At 37.7% G+C, this 22683-nt stretch overlaps 1 protein-coding gene across 1 annotated transcript in view; it reads right to left on the minus strand.

Moving 5' to 3' along the window:
- Nucleotides 1-3928: 3928 nt before the first annotated feature.
- Nucleotides 3929-22683, minus strand: part of LOC120310071 (contactin-5-like) — a 166430-nt gene continuing 147675 nt past the window's right edge. Inside the window, exons 10-11 of the mRNA XM_039348030.1 lie at nucleotides 5824-5951; nucleotides 3929-4218 (exon numbers count right to left, since the gene is read on the minus strand). Coding sequence (XP_039203964.1) covers nucleotides 4028-4218; nucleotides 5824-5951 — 319 coding nt within the window. The 3' untranslated portion in view covers nucleotides 3929-4027. The remainder of the gene's footprint in view (nucleotides 4219-5823; nucleotides 5952-22683) is intronic.

The raw sequence follows: 22683 nt of genomic DNA on the forward strand, positions 1-22683 counted from the left end.
TGGGGTCGTGGCATTAAAAAGGTTGAGAACCACTGGTGTTTCCTGCCTGAGCAGGGGGTTGGACTAGATGACTTCCAAGGTCCCTTCCAACATTATTATTATTATTATTATTATTATTATTATTATTATTATTATTATTATTATAGCAGGCGGTTGGACTTCTGAAGACAAGCTATTCCACTGATTAATGGTTCTCACTGATTAATCAAGATATTTCTCCTTAGTTCTAGGTTGGTTCTCTCCTTGATAAGTTTCCATCTGTTACTTCTTGTCCTGCTCTCTTCTCTGTGACAGCCCCTCAGATATTGGAAGGCTACTATCTTAGTCAGGAGAAACTGGGAAGAAATTCTCAAGCTTCTTGAGACAAAATGGGAAACCCTCCTTTGCTACTTTGACAAATAGTATAGCTTGGCAGAGTTTAGTTTGAACACCCACCTGGATGATATCTAGTGCTGGTTCCCCCCCGCCCTTGCAATATTGTACAATGCTCTGCTTTAAAACATAGTTAGGATTTATACCAGCATCTATAAATTAGCATAAGAAGTTTTTATTCAAATCAGCACCTTATTAGTCTTTTGTTTGTTTCCTTACAGAGTTTCCTTTCCTTTATATATATTACATGGCTCTGTGTTAATATTTAACTCAAATTTACATTTAGAATGGAATCAATTTTAGGCTAGTAAAAACCAATCATATCCCTAGCTCCTTTAGGAATACTTGCTACATTGTCTCTGGTGATTAGATTTTGCAAGTGCCATTATCTGTGCAACAAAAGGCAGTTTAAGTTAATTTTGGGATGCTGTAGGTTTTTAAACACAGCTATTCTTTTGTCATCTTCATTATCCACGATTCTGAGTTCTGAACAGAGATTCAACACATTTCAGTCTGTATTTAAAGTCTTCTCCTGTATGCATTCTCCTTTACCAGGCAAAATCCTTACAGGCTGTTATAAATTGGAAAGTTTAAGGACCCCAGAGACCCCCAAAATTAACTGATATATATTTAATCTGGCCATTACACTCTCCTATATTAAAGCTATTGAATACTCAGTAAGAAAATAAAATCTTAATTTAATGGACCATATGAGTGGCTGGAATATCTGTCACAAATCAATGTTTGTTAAATCTGAGTTTGCAGTACAGTTAGTTCTCAACTTATAACAGTTCATTTAGTGACTGTTTGAAATTACAATGGTATTGAAAAAAAGTGACTTACGGGTATTTTTCCACACTTATGACTGTTGCAGCATCCCTATGGTCACGTGATTCACATTCGGATGCTTGACAACTGGTTCATATTTATGATGGTTGCAGTGTCCTGGGGTCATGTGATAATCTTTTGCGACTTTCTGACAAGCAAAGTCAACGAGGAGGCCAGATTCACTTAATAATACTAATTTAACAACTGGAGTGATTCACTTAACAAATGTGGCAAGAAAAGTCATAAAATTGGGCAAAACTCTCTTAACAAATTTCTCACTTAACAACATACATTTTGGGCTCAATTGTGGTCGTAAGTTGAGGACTACCTGTGTCAATTGTTGCCATTTTACATCACTGGTGTTAATTTATGTGAAATGGCCAGACTACCTGATATGATATGTTTTGTTTGTTATTTTGAGGCAATATCCAGATGCAGATTGGGTCTGTTGTACCCTCATAAGTTCACTAACTAGGATTTTTAAATGGTGGTTTTACTGTTACTGGCATATTTATCACATTCTTCAGTGCTTCAGAGAGTTCAAATGTAGGGTTCTCAAAGCCATAAGGAATGTTCATAGGAATCTTTATTTCAGCCTGTATTACATGTGGAAGGCATACTATTTTCAACAACAACAACAATATAGTATCTTTCCCTAGTTCCAGTGATAATCAGAATAGTTTGGAACACCTGAAGGACCAGATCATCATGGATAAGATCTAAGAGTCACCCAGCCTGCTTTTACACCAAAGGTGATGCTATAATTCACAGTTTCTAGCCTGGTGCCATAATTACTAGGCCAAACTGATTCTCAGGAATTCCCCCCTTCCTTCTCTTCTATATTTAAGGTAGCATAACGCCCTGTTCTTCTCTTCTGATCCTTATAGTCATTCCAAGGCACAGACATTTCACTGGCCTCACATAAGGACCAGTTAAATTCCTCTTCCTTTCTTCCATGCCAGGAAAGGTACACCGAGCAAAAAAATGACAATAGTTTGAAGTTATCTGCTGGGCTATTTTGGTTTGGCATCAAACCTGTTGACCAGCAGAAGGAGTACTGTCACCTCTGTCAGAAGACAAATGTCACTCAGTGCTTTGTTTCAAATTTTACTGACTTGGTAATAATAAGGTGACCAACTTTTTTACAATGAGAAGGAGGACACAAATAAATTGAAGAAAAAAAAGTGAGTCTAATGCGTGCGTGTGTGCCGTGTCATGTTTCAGTAAGAAGTAAACAAAGCCACTTGCGTGCGGAGCACTCTTGCGCGCGGCGCACTCTCTCAGAACAATTCTCCTGTGCAGAGCGCATGCGTCTCATAATCGCGTCTCACCGTACTGTACCCAGCCTTGACGAATTGTCATGTCAAATACAAATACGTCACATCACATGCAACGGATTGTATCGGCATCGATCGAATACGGAGATTTACAGATTAGTCTTCAAATATCAGAAAGGAGGACATGTAGGAGGACATCTTTCGAGAGAGGACAGCACTTACACAAGGAGGACTGTCCTCCCTAAAGGAGGATGGTTGGTCACCTTAGTAATACCAATAGCAATAGCAGTTAGATTTATACACCACTTCACAGTGCTTTACAGCACCCTCTGGGTGATTTACAAGGGAAGCCTATTGCCCCAAACAATCTGGATCCTCATTTTACCAACCTTGGAAGGATGGAAAGCTGAGTCAACCTTAAGCCCCATCAGGATCGAACTCCAGGCTGTGAGCAGAGTTAGCCTGCAATGCTGCATTCTAATCCGATTCCTAGGGTAAATATCTCTTTGGTGGCTGGGAATATGCACAATCATAACCATTCCATGAAATGTCCATATCAAAAGTCCAAAATATTTTTATTTGCCTATCAGCCCCCAGAGCTGGAGCTCTTTCCCCAGAGCAATGAATATTTATGGGTTGGTTACATAGATGTGGACTCTTTACAAAAATACTGTCTATTGTATGAGTTTGTGCAGAACTAGAGTTACATTTGCTGATATTATTAATATTTAGTTAATATCCTCAGTACTAATCATTCAAATAATCAATTATAATAATCTTAATGGGAATTAAAAAATAATTAACTGTATTTATATATGGAGTGTTGGGTTTCATTGTTTGTCATCACAGTGGCTATAAAATAAATCACAGTTAACAAAAGGGGTGCTTAATATCTCTTGAAATTTGCCTTTATGAATGTTTATTGCAGATAAACATGGTAATTATGGAAATATTTCTATAGTCTTTGCTATTGTTTCCTGAAAGTGGCTTACTCTTTTGAAAATCAATTTTAAAAAGGCAAGCTTTCTATTGACAGCAATATAACATTTAACTAGGAGTTTGTTGCCACTCTAGGTTTGAAGCGTTATCATCTTTGAAGAGAAGGAAAAATAGGAAAGAAAAAGACAGAACATGTTTCTCATTTACATGAAATCAGCTTTGTTACTCTGGTATTCTAAAATGAATTGAGAAAAAAAAATTCCAGAATTCCCAGTAATTACGAATTATAAAATTAAAGATCCAATGTATCTAATGTCTTAACTCAGAAATATTTTAACAATAGCCAAATGATTGGATTCTCTGCAATTTCTTTTTTGCCTAAAGCAAATATCCTATACTTCAATTAATTTAAATGAAATATTAAATTTGGTAAATGAATCCTTCCTTCCTTCTTTCCTTCCTTCCTTCCATCCATCCATCCATCCATCCATCCATCCATCCATCCATCCATCCATCCTTCTCCTAATTGTAATTCAGTCATATCTGCAAATTTGCACTGAAGATTTGTTCAGCATGTTGCATTCCATTAAACTCATCAAAGAAAATGGATTTTAACTGATTCTCACCGCCCTGATGCTTTCAAAATGTCCACCTTCTTTTTCAAAATCGATAGGCTGTCCATTCAGACTCCAGTGAAAGATGACATCTAAGGTGGGGTCGTGAAAAGCTTTGCAGCTGAGGACAATGCTTTCTCCCACCGTGAGCTCAGTTCTTTTGGGGGACAGGTCTATCCTGGTAGGTTCTGGGAGACAAAACAAATCAATGGCATCAACTAAGAAATATTCCTGCAAATGTTGTTTTTACTGTTTGGGCTTGCGCTGATTGACACTCTTGCAAAATAGATGGAAAAATCAGGAAAATGTAGACAGTGATTCTTCGTGTTGTACACGAACATCTCGTTTTGTTTGTCTTTTTCACAGTCATTATAAAAGTGCAGAGGAGACAAAGATCACTAAAACATACATAGATGCCTTAAGTAGTAATTGTAATTTGGGGGCATTTTTTTTTTCAAACACACACCCATTCCTTTCCTTTTTCTTTTATCAGTTTTCTCAGCCCAATGCTTTGTGTCTGTGGTTCAGAAAAAGAAAAAAATATTCAGGCACAATTTTGATTTGTAGAATGTTTAGGATGCAGAGTTGGGTGTTAATTCTGGTGTGTTGCTGTTCCTCTGATATCTTTTAAATGTTTTATAAGTTTCCTTTATGTTTATAATTAATTTTTAAAATGCAATTATTTTATTCTTATTAGTAGTTCCTTTGTGACCATTCTTTGGAAGGTGGGCGGGAAAAAGAGAGTATATGTGTTGCACTGCAACTTCTACTTGCTTTCAATGAGCAGAAACAATAGGTATATTATGGCCCAACATATCTGCACAGGTCTGGATTTTGGACGGTTGCATAATATAATTATTTCAGAACAATACTGTAAGTCAAAAATGGTTTTCATACCTGATGCCAGCTAAATATGTTGGATCACCAAACTCATAGCAGAGGATAATAGGTTGCAATCTTGATGTAAGGATTTGGTATGTACATGTTCTAATCTAGTTCCAAGGGGATTGTAGTTACTCAAGGTTAGGAGAGAAACCTTGGATCCAAGAGGTCCAAATCCTTCACTATCCCTTCCCCACTATCCTTAAAACCACTGGAAGAGGAGGAGGAGGAGGAGGAGAAGGAGGAGGAGGGGGAGGAGGAGGAGGAGGAGGAGGAGGAAAGACGAAAAGGAGGAGGAGGAATTGGTGGTTGAGGATGAAGGTGGAAAGAAGAAGGAAAAAGAAAGAAGGAAGCAGGAAGCAGGAAGATAGAAGATAGATGAGAGGAGGAGGAGGAGGAAGAAGAAGAAGAAGAAGAAGAAGAAGAAGAAGAAGAAGAAGAAGAAGAAGAAGAAGAAGAAGAAGAAGAAGAAGAAGAAGAAGAAGAAGAAGAAGAAGAAGAGGAAGAAGAATCTCAGTATTCTTATTTCTGTTCTACCAGGGCTGTAGTTAGCAGAGTACAGTATTGGAATACCAGCATGCTAGTTTCATTTATTTATTTGTATCCCACCGGATTATTTTTACAAATAATTCAAGGTGGCAAAGATATACAACATACTTCTTCCTCTTATTTTCCTCACAACAACTCTGTGAAGTTGTTGAGAGAGTGACTGGCTCAATGTCACCCAGCTGACTTTCGTGACTAATGTGAAACCAGAATTCACAGATTCTCACTTTTTAGCCTGGTGCCTTAACCACTAGACCAAACTGGCTTTTACTGGACTTTTGCTGGTTTACTTGGTGTTACTTGCTGGTTTACTCTGGTTTACTTAGTTATTAACCTACTCAGATCACATTCCTATTAAATCTCACCTTTCACAAATACTGAAGCTGTAATTTCTGCTGAACCAAATATATTTTCTCCTCGGCATATGTATTTCCCCTCATCAGATTTGGAGGCATTCAGAATCTGCAGGCTTCCATCTGGAAGAACAGTTACCCTGAAAATTATAAAAAAAGTTTTTATCCTGAAATGGCATATTACATGATCTCAAATAAAGGTAATTTCCATAGTGTCATTTCTTTTTAAGTTTCGTAAATAGAATTGTGAAGTCTGGCCACGTTCCTTAAGTATGAAGAAAAAGAATTGAATTTGCCAGTCTTTCAAATGAGGGTAAAATAAACTTTTCTGATTTAAGGAGCCAGATTCCTCAACCGGCAGACAAATCTTTTATTAAAAATGTGCTCATAATGTGCTTGTTTTAGCAAACAGTAAAACATAATGAGTTTTTAAAATGACATCTGTCTTTCACTGACTGTGTAACTTTATCATCCAACAATCTTTCAATATTAAGTACCAGCTGTTCAAATGAAATGTGAGAGTGACCTTAAAAACAAATGTAACAAAAACACGGTAAAAAAGAAGAAGCAGATGGGTAAAGAAGAGAAAATTAATTGTATATAGTCCAGAGATGATTTATAGTATATTCTATGGCAGGATGACATGAAGATAGAAATGAATTTTGGCTATATGATTTCCCTTGATTATAGCTGCATAGCATATCGTTAAAATGAAGTTGAAGAGTGGAATTAAACTTCACAAGAAATGTGATGTTATTACTGAAAATGGAAGCCACATAGGCTATCACCTCCCATTCCACATCAATGCATATTTTATTTTTAACCTGACATCATTGATATAGAGGTTGTGACAATATCAACAATGAATTAGAGAGGCAGAATTTTACAAGTGATCATCACATCACCAAACTATGGAATATGTTAGAACAAGAATGGATCTTCTTGAGGCCATCCCAGGTTTAGTTGGGCATAAGGATGCTATCATTGCCCCAAAGATCAATCAGATATGGGAATGGGATATATTGGATAGAAGTAAAAAGTGTGAAAGAAGCTGAAAATTAGAATATAGATTTTTAGAAACAATAACTAGAAATCCCTCAAAATGTGAGTGGTTCCCCCCCAAATTTGAGCGGTTCCCACCCTACTTCTTTTTTTGAAGGGCATTAAAGATTTGTCTCTTTACCCAGACCTTCACCTAGGCAAGGATACCTAATATCCCTTCCTTCCTTCCTTCCTTCCTTCCTTCCTTCCTTCCTTCCTTCCTTCCTTCCTTCCTTCCTTCCTTCCTTCCTTCCTTCCTTCCTTCCTTTCCTTCCTTCCTTCCTTCCTCCCTCCCTCCCTCCTTCCCTCCCTCCCTGCCTCTTCCTTCCTTCCTTCCTCCCTCCCTCCCTCCCTCCTTCCCTCCCTCCCTCCCTGCCTCTTCCTTCCTTCCTTCCTTCCTTCCTTCCTTCCTTCCTTCCTTCCTTCCTTCCTTCCTTCCTTCCTTCCTTCCTTCCCATTCCCTTCAGTTTATTTATTGATTTATTGGCCATTGATTTCTTTTGGCATGTGCTGTTTTTGTGGGGTTTTAAAAACTATTCTTTGTTTCTAAATGCTTTGACTATTGTAGCCTCTACCTACAGAATTGCTGGGAGCTGGGCAGAAAATAAGTATTGTAAAGTCTTCCTAGTGGACATTGCAATATTTGGAGACAGCAGAATAGAAGAAAAAGAACCAGAGAAAATCATTAAAGTCTGGTTATCCAGATCCCTTTCAGTTGGGATTTAGGCCTGAGAATGGGATGGAAACAGTATTGGTCATGCTTTTAGATTATCTATAGGAAGAGAGGGATGGAGGGGTGGGGGTTGTGCATCCATCCTTACCCTATTTTGACCTCTTGGCAGCTTTTGATACCATCAACAGTGATATTCTTCTGGATTGTCTTAGAGGATTTGTGGTGAGTGGATGGTTGTGATGGTTCATCTCCTTTTTCTGAGGCCAAGTTCAGTCCCTGGTGGTTACGGAGGAGAGATCCCTCTCTCAACCCCTGCTATGTGGGATGCTTCAGGGTTCATGTTCTCTCCTTCTTATTTAACATCTACATAAGGCTGCTAGGTGAGCTTATCCATCCTCATTGGTGCAGCTATCATCACTAAGCTGATTTATTTATTTGTTTGTTTCGTGTCCAGATCAAGCCTTACACTACCAAAATGAGCCACCTTGCAAAAGGCTGGATTACTTTTTTATTTTCTTGAACTTTTAGCTTTCTCTTTCTCTTTCTTTTTGTTTTCCTTCCTTATTTCATGTTATTTTATATTTGTTTTTATCTTCCTTTTTAAAAACTTTTAATATTGGGGAGGATGGGGGGGAGTGTGTGAGTGTAAAATCCAGTAGAAATAGTATTTTTTTAAAGAAAAAATCATAATCAACTTCCTTAGTTTTTGATACTGACAGACAAGTACCAATAGCCAAACTGGCACCTGTCATGCATAAATGGACTTGGTGAAGCCCCGGGTTTTGCTAAATACAATGAAAAATGACTATGGGGTGAAGTAAAGGGAAAACAGGTGGAAGGGGGTATGGAATGGAAAAGGGCTCAGCAGACTACAAAAGAATAATGCTGCGACATTTTGTTGGTGGCCCTGAGGGATAGGTATTTCACTTGGTACTAAATCTGTGTGACAAGCCTGCCTCAGAGGAACAGTATTTCATATATACTCCACTATAACTGGGAAAGTCACATGCCATTCAGATAAGTTCATATGAGCAAAAATGTTTCTATAGAAGCTAATCATTATGTCATCCATATATAACAAGATCTCTCTCCCTCCCTCCCTCCCTCCCTCCCTCCCTCCCTCCCTCCCCCCCCTCTCTCTGTATCCATTCATCATGACACATGCTCATATGCCTTAGGTGAAATTGTTTGTGTAGACTTAGGAGCTTTTTCAAACCAAACCAAACCAAACCTAGACCAATTGAGAGGAAATAAATGCCCATTTCTGTTGTCGGATGCAGTTGAACAAAATTATTAGACAAAAAATTCCTGATTGTCATGAAAAATGTGCTTCAATTTCTTTGTAAATCCAGTCTGTGCTGTAAACAATCAATTAGGGGAAAGAAAGAAAATCTCGGGCATGGAAAGGTAAGACAAGCTGTTCACTAAATGCTGGATGGGGAGAGTAAAAAATTATAACAGGAGCGTTAAGTGTTCACAACTGAATTCATTCCATCCACACATGCTGCATACGTTCCTTGCCAAACTCCATTCTGTGGAATACAATTGTAACCTCAGATTTGTGAAAGTGTGACTGATGATCACCAAGTTTAGAAGTGAAGCAAGAGCAAAAAAGCAGAGAGGGAAGCTAATAGCTTAATGGGATAATACATGCTGTGACTCAGTCTCTATTTTACACAATCCCAGAAACTTGCCTGAATAATAATAGTCTCGAAAATGAGCATTGCAATACTTGGAGACAGCAGAACAGAAGAGAAAGAACTGGAGAAAATCACAAAATATAATGACTTGCAAACTTGCAAACAGAAGCAGAATGACTGTGGCAAAAGAAAGCAAAAGTAATACAACAGTAATAGGGTGCAATTTCAAAACACTTGAACACCACTGGCATTGACAAGATAACCATCAGTCAATTGCGTATGGGAGCTTTATTGGCACCTGTGACAATTCCTTTAACCCCAATCAAACAACAACTGTCTAGCCCAGGTACATGGAAATACTTGATAGGTTAGGCAAAAATGCCGAATGCACTCGAAACATCTGGCTGACTGTGTGACCAACTATAATAGTCTAGGAAATGACCTGATCTACACATTGCCCTAATCTATGACTTATATCAAGATGGTTTGTTGAGTAAGCTATATCTGGCTGGATGCATATCCAAGTAATTCATAAACTTTTATTTATAAATGGCTAGGTTTGTGCAACCTGTAAAGCCACAGTTAGAAAACTTTAAACATTAGTTTGCCCTTTGAGGTGGAGAGGGTGGCTGAGATCGATGATGATGTTGACAGATGGGCAAATTTCCAGGCTTTGTGGACATTTAAAAAAGATGGATATGCTAAACCTGGTAGCTAATGGCTATATTCTGCCCCTGAGCTCCCATTCCTGTGCAAAGATATTCAATCACTTAACCCAGCCAGTGGCCCAGAGATGTTATAGGAAAATTGAAGGAGGGAAAAGTAGGTACATTGCTTGAACTCCTGGAAGGAATAGCAGGATATAAATCTGACAAAAAAATTTAAATAACATGTTGTTTTTCTGGTGGTAGGTACATTCCATTCAATTTCTACATCCAATTCTGTTTTTTTTTTTTTAAAAAAAAGTCTGCCCAAAGATTTGCACATATGCTCAGCACAATTTCCTTTTGTTCTCATTTTTCATTATATTTACTTTAGTGTATTGCTTTTTGGTATGCTGTTTTACCAATGTATGAGCTTTTGTATGCATTTCCCCTTAATATGGACATTTTTCATTTGAAAGACTGCTTTGCAAAATTGGAGAAAAAAATGGAATAGCAATTAAATGGCTTCCAGTTCATGAGTAACTTTAAGAGGTGGGTATCTGGCAAGTTCACAATAACATATAAGTCAAATAAATTTCTTTGGATTCAGTTAGGAGTCAACTTATTTTTCAAGCTATCACAGAATAAGGTTTACTATTGGGTTACATTTTGACAAGCGGAGCTGTCTTGATAGTGATTCCTTTTCAACAATAGCAACAGAAAATGCTTATTTGCCTCCTTTCTGTTTACTGTACTATTATATTTCTGGCAAATTCACTTACTGCTTTGTTTATCTATTTATTTATTTATTTATGAGACTTATATACCGCTTTAAGTGCAAGCACTCTCTAAGCGGTGTACACCAGTAAGCAATGTATATATATATTTACATTGCCCCCAACAATCTGGGTCCTCATTTTACCTACCCCGGAAGGATGGAAGGCTGAGTCAACCTTGAGCCGGTGAGATCTGAACCGCTGACCTGCTGAACAGTCAGCTAAAGTGGCCTGCAGTGCTGCACTCTAACTGCTGCGCCACCTCGGCTCATAATTCTAATCTTTTGTTCTACAAAATATGAAGTGAAATGAATAAGATAAAATAACCTGACTTTTAATTTTATTTCAAATAAATGAGATGACATCAAATTCACTGTTTCATCCCATGATTAAGATATGAACCCTGCATTCTTCAATCTCACTTTTTAAGAATAGGATTAATATGGTGTGGCTATCAAGATGAATATAGGCTAATAGAGATAAAGAAGAAGAATTGGTGTTGTATGATCAATACATTATTGATCAATACATTGTTTAGACTTCAAGATCTCTCTTTGTCTCTCTCTCACAGACACATGCCATATATTTCCATGAGACAGAATTATTATTCCCACCAAACAGATTCCATTGCAGCCCCGAAAAGAATGAATAAGGGATGGCAGTGGCTATCAATATTCAGGGAACCCAAATAAAGAAGTGAATAGTTTATAGAAATTACATTTATAAATAGACTGTACTTTGCAAGCAATTGCATAAAATTACTTTTATGTAATTGTGCACAAAATTCTGGATAGAAAACTATGTATATTAGAAAGGTTGCATACACAAAATTATGAAAATTAGATGTCCTAAATGTTACTATTGTTGCATGCAACTCTTTTTTGATGGAACCTATTAATAAAATATAAAAATCTAGTATACAGATAGGGCCCTGATTTAGTCAGATGTGTTTGATAAAAATAGTGGCATTGTCTGCCATATTTAGTAAACTGCCTTTCCTTCCTTCCTTCCTTCCTTCCTTCCTTCCTTCCTTCCTTCCTTCCTTCCTTCCTTCCTTCCTTCCTTCCTTCCTTCCTTCCCTCCCTCCCTCCCTCTTTCTTTCTTTCTTTCTCTCTTTCTCTCTCTCTTTCTCTCTCTCTTTCTTTCTCTTTCTTTATCATCTATATCAATATCATCTATATCTTTATGATCTATATCTGTTTCATCTATATCTATATTTATATTATCTATGTCTATATCATCTAAATCTCAGTTTTGCTCTATAAACTGCTTTACATACATAAATAGTTAATTTATAACAACAATTCTCCTGCATCCTAAAATGAGAACATGAAACCGGAATGAGGAAATTAATATAAAATATTTTTAAATCACAGGGGGAGCAAAGGAATTGATGATAAAAGCTCCAAATCAGAAAGTGGGTTAAAGAGAAAAACATGTGGCTTAAATGGTCTGGTTCCCTACTTTCCTCAGCTGACATGGCCACTGGGGGTATTAAATTAGTTTGTGCTGAATGTTCACAAGGGGGCTTTTTAGATGCAAAGCAGGTTGGAAGGCTCCACTGACTGACTCTTATTACCCTAAAGCCTTTCGCAGAGGTCTGATCAGAGCAATCTGTCTCTTCACATTAACTCAGATATAGAAGCTGTCAATATTCTTTAATGTAGATTATCTGGAATGAGGACAAGTATTTGTAAATACAAACCTTTATTTCTCCTTGAATGTCGTCTGACTTCTCCATCTCTTTCATCGTAGACTCATAATAAACTTGCATTTTAGAGCAACTAGGAGGTTGTTATTGCTTTGCTAAAAGTTTTTGCATAATCAGGATAGCAACGTAACCTACTGGGTTTTATTTTTATTTTGGAGGACTAGGGGTGACCATACTTCTGCTATTTATTGAGTGTTGCTATTTTCAGGATTGGCAAGCTAATTAGAAGGAAATTGATTATGGTTAATACCAGAGGTCAAAAGGAATTTGTGGGGACTTTTGTAGAGCTGATTCTTGTCTTGTCCTTCCCCTATTTAAAACAGATTATAAAGTTTGAGGATAAAGGTAGTTCTCAACTTAAGAACATAATGGAACCTGCCCATTACAGTCATAAGTCATGTAACCAATCCATTTTATGATATTTTTGGAGGTCGTTATTAAGCAAAGTTTGCTATGGGGCATTTTTGCCAGAAACTGGAAATACAGTAAATGCTATTTTCTGGCAGAAACATTACAAATTGAGGTTGTGTGACTATGTGGTCACAAATAGCATAGATGGCTGCATTCACTACCAATGATACTTCCCCCCACTAAATATGAACTTCTTAAATTTCCCTTGTATCAGGCCTCAAGAATCAAGAAAAAGGGGTCTTTGGTGACTAGCACTATTGATATTACCTATATAATTTCAGAACAAGTTATATTTGGGTAACCAAAAGTTTTCCGTATTCAAACTTCTTAGCATATTCTTATTTCCCTTTTCATACCAAGATATGACATTCTGGTTACAAATCCTATTTATGTAGTAATAATAATACTTCTATTTCTAGCAATCTATTCTTAACCATATTCAAACATCTAATTAGTAATATAACATTCCCTCTAATAGGTCAAAGCTTCTATTTTCTTCAGTCTTACTCTAGCTTTCTTCCTTTGCCAACTAACTTTCCAAGTCAGTGCATTTGGATCATCAAATAATTCTTCCTCTATTTTTATGTATATTATTTGAAACAAGAGAAACAATTTAGTTAAAGTATTTTTGGAAGAACTAACCCATTGATATTCATTAAACAGCTCCCTCCTTCTCCAGTTCCCCACTGTTCTGTTAACAGCTCTATCTTCCATTCCATCAGCTCTCCTTCCTTATCCTCCAGTATGTTCTAAAATCTTGGTTTGTAGAATGTCTTTTCTATTTCCAATATTATCGTTGGGTCTTCTATATCTTCATTTATCTGAGTCTGGTCATTAGTTTCTTCCTTTAGATTCTCAATATTTGTGTCAGCATTCTCTAGCTTTCCTTCTATTTTCTGGGTTGCTGGTTCCTTCTCTGTAGTTATTTTGAGTTTATAGATTTAAATTAGAAAATAGTTCTTTTATCTCCTTTGAGTTATTTTTAATCTCATCACGAACTAAAGTAATTGTTTCTTGTATTAATTTCAACACGGAAACAATTTCTTTCTGTGGTTCATCAGTATTTTCTTGGTGGTATGTCAAACTGAGGCTTCTGGAGACAGATGTTAAGGATGGTGTCAAAGGTCCCAAACCCAGGCCTGAGCCCAATAGAAAACAGATACATCAGGATCAAAGGAAACTTGGTTTATTCAGGCACACTTTGGCATACGAGGAGCAAAGCAATTGCAAAAACAAAGTCAGTGCCGAGAGCTACCACCTCCCAGTGTGCTAAATAGGCGGATCCCAACCGGACCCACCCCCCCCCACGTAACCAGCATCTGGAGTGATGATTGTGAGCACCCAGCTCACAGCAGCAGTCCCCCACCTCCAGCAAGCAGCTTGCCTCGGGCTCAGTTCCATAGCAGCAAGGCAGAAAGGCAAGTGAGGATCAAATCCCCTGCCGTTTTCTGTGCTGATCAGCTGTGCAGTGGACAGCTGAACAGATGTTTTTTTACCATTTAAAGCGAAGTATGGAACATCCATTTTATTTTTATGTAAGTGGCTGTTATATATTATCTAACCAACTAGCCGTTCTTAAACCTTTCCTAAGCAAATATAAGTAAAATTCAAATTTTTCTGTCCAATGAGAAATATATCCTTTCTGTCCAGGGAGAGGAAAGAACCATTAAAAGTTGTTTATCAATCAAGATTTATAATCAAAAATGTTCCATCATATCAGGCAATAGTATATGTTTCTTCTACAGGAAAATAGTTCCACAATACAGTTCTGAAAGTCAGTATTTGTATTTATAATTCATACAGGCCAATTCAGTTTATCATCTGCCACACAAATAAGCAGCCCACAAGTTTATTCTCTTTTCTCAGCTGTAATCTTCAAAAATGAAAGCTTCCAAGCCAGCCAGCCAAAGTCTTAACTAATTCTGGGCTTCAAGATAGGTTTCTTTTAGGCATAATAAGTTGTAGTGCCATAATTCACCACTGGATGTCATTAATGCAATTTTTCAGTTTTTAAATCCAAAACTTATATTGTAAACTTTTCAAGTATTTTTTTTTAAAGGTCTTAAAAGCACTTTTAACCCCCAAATTTCCAGGCATATTATATATTAACTCCAAATTAGTCTTGTAGGTTTCTCCATTTTCCCCAAATAATTAATTCACTGCTTTTCTTTTTCTGAGGGAATGGGGTGGAAATTCCTTTTCCCTCTTTCATTGGGGAATGTTTTGGGCAGATTTTCAGGAAGAGGTCTTAAAATCATAAAGAGAGACTCAGGTCTCACCCAGTTTCATCCACATTGCTGTAAGATTGCTTGTTGGTGCTTGTTGTCTTCCATTGTCAGCAGCTTTGGACTGGCTACGCGAATGTAGCTAGTCTTTCCCCCACCAGTTTGGAGGGCTTCCTCAGATCAATGAGGGTCCCCTCTTTGCTTGTCGCCTCTATGGGGCAACTTTCGACCCTTTCAAGGGTCCCCCAGTGGGGCAAAATCGAACGTGAAAGATGGAGCCCCATCTTCCTGTGTCCACAACAACAAAACCGGAAGCCCGCTTGCATAGCAACTTTTAATAGAAGAGAATATTTATAGTCCAGGATTGAACTGTAGCATCCTTGGTGCTCTGTGAGCTTGGTTGTTTTCTTCCAGATGTTTCATTGCACTGATGATGTTATCTAGTTGGGTAAGGAAATGTTTGCAAGAAAGCAACCAAACTCAGAGAGAGCACCAAGGACTCCATAACTGGGCTTTTGTTGACCTCATGGCAATATGTTAGCTGGAAATGCTACACGCAGAACAGATACAATTAAGGCTGGTCTACACTTTCTTTATCCTACAAAAAAAGCATTTTATCACACTTTCCTGCAAGGTATTGGAACACTTGTTTTGATCCTTAAAGACCCATTGACTCAGGAAACATGTCAGATGAAAGACCCCACAGCGGGCTGAATAAGGCCTAGCTAGAACTATTGGCTCAAATTAAGAACTTGCATCATAATCAATGGGTCTTAGTGGCAGTCATGGTATGTACATTCAGAAAGATTTATGAACCATTAAGTACAATTTCCTCCAATGAAAGAGACATCTCATTTAGTCTTACAAAGGGAAGAATGTACGGAGCTAAATCTTTCCTTGATGCTTTCTGATTTTTTTTAAAACCTCTTTTGAAGTCACAGCTCTGATGTTAAAGAGCTTCAGAGGTATCAGTGGGGAATGGATATCTGAAACTGAATATATTTCTCCAGGGATTTTTTTTCCTCTACCCTTTGAGGGGTTATTTGATTTATCCTGTGAGCTCCTGTGATGCTCAGAGTAACCCATGGATTGCAAGTTAATACCTTATTTAATTGGTTCCCTGATTGCAAATTTTGGTTCTTTACAGTTTTGCTACTGCTTTCAGCTTGTCATATTTTTTTAAAAAAAAATGCAGGATATTTTTTTTAAAAAACTCATGAGACTTTTCTTTCCTGGACACAACTGGATATTAATTTATAACAGCAGCAACAACAGGGACTATTGGTAATTTAATAACCTGAGCAATTGCTATCCAAAATAGAAGTAGGCCAAACTAACATAAAATATAACTTTTGTATATATATATACAAAGTCATATATATATGAATTTAGTAATTCAAACAAGAAACAAATACAAGCAAAACCAGTTTTTGGAACTTATGTATAAATTCGGCTTAGAATCAATTTCTATAAATTTTATAACAAGGTCTATAAATATATGTTTTGAAACTGATGGAATATTTAATATTTATTTCCCTTGGCATCAATTCCTAGATTAGATTTTGAGAACAATAGATTTAGGACAAAATGTGAATTATCCCTTCACCATTGTAAATCTCTCTTTGGGTTCATGACTGACAAAAGGAGAAAATTAGCTCATTCACAAACAAGTCTATTTAAATCATGCATATGTGCATGCATATTCTATGATAAACTTGGGACACTTTTCTTTGTTAAGATTTTAGAAGAAAGCAGCCACTTATTCTCCACGTTATTCAACTCTCAAAGGCTTTACAGGAAAATAGAAACTTGCCATCAAAACCTAATGATAAATAGAGGCATTCAAGCGGAACCTCTGATAAAATGTTGCAAGATATAATATTGTACTCAGAATTAAGTTATAGTCACTCTGTAAATTCAAGGAGACATCAAAAAAAGAACAAAAACAAAAAAACCCTTAAAGACAAATTTTAAGTTGAATAGTTGCCTAATTCCTGCCCTGTCTATTGTATTATAGTCATGTTTTCATCCAGTTTTCTACCACCATATCCACAACAGTGAGAAAGATTTTTGTTGCCAATGAATTTTTGGAATCTCAGTTTTTAAACATTTTATTGGGTGGGGATACCTTTACAAACTGACATTGCCATAGGTGTGTACTATAGACCACCCAACCAAACAGAGGAAATAGATGAACTTTTTGCTAGTCAGCTAACTAAGGTATCTAGGAAGCACATCATCGTAGTAATGGGGGACTTTAACTATTCTGACATCAACTGGGAGACAAACTCTGCACCAAGAGGAAGATCAAACAGATCCTGACAAACTGAGCAGACAACTTTGTCTCCCAAAAAGTAGAGAAGGGAACTAGGGGATTAGCCATTTTGGATCTAATTCTCACTAACAGAGATGAAATGATAGAAGGTGTTGAAGCCACAGGAACCTTGTGAGGTAGCGATCATGCAATATTGGAATTCAACATTATGGAAGCACAAGCAATAAAACATAGTCAAACTAGAGTCTTGGACTTCAAGAGAGCTAATTTCAATAAACTTAGAGAGGGCTTTGGAAGGATTCCATGGATGAGAATCCTTCAGGGGAAAACAACTCAAGAAGCTTGGGAAATTTTGAAAAGCAAGATAATAGAAGCCCAGTCTAGCTCAATACCAACAAAGAGGAAAAATAACAGCTCTCAAAAGAAACCAGCATGGCTGCATAAAGAACTCTCTGATAAATTGAAAGATAAAAAGGACAAGTATAGAAAGTGGAAAGAGGGGCACATAACTAAGTCAGAATATCAACAAATAGCCCGAGCCTGCAAAGATGAAGTGAGGAAAGCTAAGGCTCATAATGAACAAAGGCTTGCGACAAAAGTCAAAAATAACAAAAAACTTCTTTCAACATGTAAAAAACAAGAAAAAAGTGAAGGAAATGATTGGTCCGTTAGTGGGTGAAAGTGGCAAGAAGGTGACAAGCAATAGGGAGAAAGCAGAACTATTTAACTCGTTTTTTGCGTCTGTCTTTACACAAAGGGACCAACCTATCAAAAATAGTGCCATAAAAAACAATATACAAACACAAGTTAAGATAGGCAAGAAAATGATAAGTGAGCAACTGTCCAGCCTAGACGAGTTCAAATCACCAGGACCAGATGGATTACACCCCAAGGTTCTCAAGGAACTGGCAGATGTGATCTCAGAACCACTGAACTATATTTTTCAAAGATCTTGGAGCACTGGGGAACTAAAGGCTAAAGCATATAAGGAAAGGTTGCTGGAATTGGGTATGTCTAGTTTAATGAAGAGAAGGACGAGGGGGGACATGATAGCAGTGTTCCAATATCTCAGGGGCTGCCACAAAGAAGAGGGAGTCAAGTTATTCTCCAAGGGGCCTGAAGGCAGGACAAGAAGCAATGGATGGAAACTGATCAAGGAGAGAAGCAACCTAGAACTAAGGAGAAACTTCCTGACAGTTAGAACAATTAACCAACAACTGCTCCAGAAGCGGTGAATCACTGGAAGTTTTTAAGAAGAGACTGGATAGCCATTTGTCCGAAATGGTATAGGGTTTCCTGCCTGAGCAGGGGGTTGGACTCGATGACCTCCAAGGTCCCTTCCAACTTTATTATTATTATTACCGATCATCGCACAGTCAGCCAGATGTTCAGACTGGATTTGGCATTTTGTCTACCTATCGAGTCCTTACCCAGGACCTGGGATAGGCAGATGTGGATGTTTTGATGGTATTACAGATATCGTCGCAGGATGGAAGCAGTTCCTAATAAGGCTGCCTTTTGCAATTGACTAATAGCGAATTTGTCAATGCCAATGGTGTTCAAGTGGTGCTCCAGTTGTTTTGGGATTGCACCCAAGGAGCCTATTACTATTGGTACTACCCTTGCTTGCTTTTGCCACAGTCTTTCTATTTCTATTTGTAGGTCTTTGTATTTTGTTATCTTCTCCAGTTCTTTCTCTTCTATTCTGCTATCTCCAGGCACTGCCACGTCCACTATCCAGACTTTTTTGTCTTTCTTATCGACAATTGTTAAGTCTGGGGTGTTATGTTGCAGGTGCTTGTCTGTTTGAATTCTGAAGTCCCAGAGCAGTTTAATTTTATCATTTTCTATGACTTTCTCTATTTTATGATCCCACCAGTTTTTGCTTACAGGCAAATGATATTTTTTTGCAGATCTTCCAATGCACCATTGTTGCTACTTTGTCATGCCGCTGCTTGTAATCAGTTTGTGCAATCTTCTTGCAACAGCTTACCAAGTGGTCCACTGTTTCTTCAGCTTCTTTGCATAGGCGGCACTTACTGTCTGTTGCTGTCTTCTCAATTTTGACTTTGTATGCATTTGTCCTTAAGGCTTGGTCTTGTGCAGCCAGAATTAGTCCCTCGGTCTCTTTCTTCAATTTTCCTGCTCTTAGCCATTGCCAGGTTTTATTGTTATCTGCTTTCCCAGCTATTTTTTTCATGTATTGGCCATGTAGTGCTTTGTCTTCCCATGCCTCTATTCTGTTCTTCATTTGGTCTTTCTTGTAGGCCAGTTTGGTCTCTCCAGTAGTTAGTAAGCCTTCCTGATATACTAATTTCAGTGCATCTTCATCATTGTTCTTCAGATATTCTTCCAAAGCCATTTTTTCTTCTTCAACCATCTGATGTACTTGTAGCATTCCACGCCCACCTATTTGCCTTGGTAGATAAAGTCTATCAATGTCACTGCGTGGATGAAGGGCATGATTCATTGTCATTATTTTTCTGGTCTTCCTATCCATTGCTTTTAGTTCTGCTTGAGTCCAGTCCACTATTCCAGCTGTGTACCTAATGACTGGGATTGCCCAGGTGTTGATTGCCTTTATGGTATTTCCTCCATTGAGTTTGGATTTTAAGATCTTCTTCACTCTCTTGATGTATTCACCTCTAATCTTTTTCTTGACTTCAGTGTGCTTGATGTTGTCAGCTTGAAGGATACCCAAGTATTTGTAGTATTCTTCCTCATCCAGACTCTTAATGTTATTTTCGTGGGCATCTTGATTCCTTCAGTTTTCATTATTTTTCCTTGTTTGATAGTAAGTGTGGCACATTTGTCCAAGCCAAACTCCATTACAATATCTTGGCTATATATACGGACAGTGTTGAGCAGCGATTCTATTTCAGATGATGTTTTTCCATACAGCTTCAGATCATCCATGTAAAGGAGGTGGGATAGTCTAGCAGATGTTTTTGATGTTTGATAGCCATGTCCTGAGTTATTCAGTATTGTTGACAGAGGAAACAGTGCAATAACAAATAGTAATGGTGATAATGAATCTCCTTGAAATATTCCTCTCTTGATATTAACCTCTCCCAGCTTCTCACCATTGATCTGCAACTGTGTCTTCCATTGTGCCATCGATCTTTGCACAAATTTTCTGATGTTTCTACTGACTCCTGTTATTTCTAGGCACTTTATTATCCAATCATGTGGCAGAGAGTCAAATGCCTTTTTGTAGTCAATCCATGCAACATTCAGGTTGGTCTTCCTTCTCTTGCAGTTTTCCAAGATCATTTTGTCTATTAGGAGTTGATCTTTTGTTCCTCTGCTATTGGGGCGGTTTCCTTTCTGCTCAGGTGGAAAGAGATTGTTTTCAACTAGATGCTGTTGCACTGCATCAGCTACTACACCAGTTAGTAATTTGAAAGTTGTTGGTAAGCAGGTAATTGGCCTGTAGTTACCTGGTGTTGCCCCTTTTGCTGGATTTTTCATTATTAGGTAGGTTTTCCCAGTTGTTAGCCACTTTTCAATTTCTCCTCCTTGTAGTATATTGTTGAACTGCTTGGCAATGAGTGGGTGTATAACAGTTAGATGTTTCAACCAAAACCCATGCAGTTCATCTTCACCTGGTGCTGACCAATTTTTGATTTTCTTTGCTCTTTTTTCTACCATTTTTGTTGTTATTACTAGTTCTTTCATTTCAACTTCTGTTTTATTTGCATCCACCTCTTTTAACCAAGCCGCATCCTTGTTGTATTTCTTTGGGTTATCCCATATCTGCTTCCAGAACTGCACTGTTTCTTCCTTGTCAGGTACTGACTGATTCCTTGCAGTTTCTCCATTGATGGATTGGTAGAAACGTTTCTGATTGGATTGAAATTGGAGGTTCTGCCTATAGTTTGCAATTCGAGCTTCATATCTACTGATTTTCCTGGCTATAGCTGTTATTTGTTGCTTTATTATTTCCAGTGCTTCCTTGATCTTCCTTGTTTCTAAGTGGTATTTCTTGATTAGGTATTCTTTGGTCTTCTTGTTCTTCAGCTTCTTTTCTTTCATCTGTTCTAGCTTGCTTGCATGTGATCTTAACTTGCTGATCTTATTTTCTAGTCTAACCTTCCATTTTTCTGGTGCACTGTTTGTTTGTTTTTCTTCTTTGTTGATTTTGCATCCCAGGTATTCTGTTATAACTGCAGCTGTGCTGTACATTAGTTGGTTTGTTTCTTGCAATGAATTGGTGCTTATACTTGATATTGCAATATTTGCATCTTTTAATGCTTGTGCTAGCTGTTTCTTTGGAACAAGCTTCAATGCAGGTAGCCTTATTCTGTTGTTTTTGTGCTGTTCTAGATGCTCAGTTATTCTTTGTTTCAATTCTTTTATTTCTTTAGTTAGAGGGTTTTGTTCTTCCTGAGGTAGAGGTGCCTGGTTTCCAAATGAGAACAGTTGTATATCTCTGCTAGATTCCTTCACTGCCAACTCCCCCTGGTTTGCCTCTACATTCTGAATTACTTCTGGTAAGGCTTTGATTTCTTTGCCCTGGGTAAACCTTTGCAGTTCGTCCAATTCTGTTTCTGTGAATACTTTATTTCGTGTTATAAATCGGCGTTGATCTGCTAGTCTCTGTTCTGTTATTTCTGATTCTGGATGTTGTTCTTTCCAGAACTGGTGCATTCGTTTTAGATATCCTCTTCTTGTTGGACTTGATCTGTAGTAACAGATCATTATTTCTTTGTTTTCCATCACTGTGTATCTGCGACGGGTAAACACCTTTTCTTCCAGTAGTTCTGCAGCTGCTGGCCCTGGTTGCTCAGCCAACAGTCCTGAGTCCTGTAACCCATTTTTCACCAGATATCCAGGAACTCCAATATCTAGTTTTAACCCGGGCGACGTCCGAGCCGGTATGGCATTCTGCAATTTACGTCTCACCATATTTTTTATGGGAGAGACACTCTTTGTCTGACTCCTCTGATGAGACCTGTCCAGTATGGTTGAACCTCTGGCATAGCTCTCATCTTCCTCAGAGTACACAAGCCCCACAACCACGTCAAGGTAGTGCCTCACTGGGGGATTATTATTATTATTATTATTATTATTATTATTATTATTATTGTTTATTTGTTTATTATTTTTTTTACACCCACACAGAGATACACCCATGACTCTAGGTGGCTTACTAATACAATAAAATTAAAACACAAAAACACATAAAAGCAGAAAAGAACTACAATACCATAAGTTAAATCATAACTTCAAACAATGAGGACATGTGGTGATGCAATGGTTAGAACGTAGTACTACAGGCTACTTCTGCTGACTGCCAGCTGCCAGCAGTTCAGCAGTTCAGTTCTTATTGGCTCAAGGTTGACTCAGCCTTCCATCCTTCCGAGGTTGGTAAATGAGGACCCAGATTGTTGGGGGAATATGCTGACTCTGTAAACCACTTAGAGATAGCTGTAAAGCACTGTGAAGCAGTATATAAGTCTAAGTGTTATTGCTA

The sequence above is a fragment of the Crotalus tigris genome, unplaced genomic scaffold, assembly GCF_016545835.1.
Source record: "Crotalus tigris isolate CLP2741 ecotype Arizona unplaced genomic scaffold, ASM1654583v1 scf7180000018110.176419, whole genome shotgun sequence".
Lineage (NCBI taxonomy): Eukaryota > Metazoa > Chordata > Lepidosauria > Squamata > Viperidae > Crotalus > Crotalus tigris.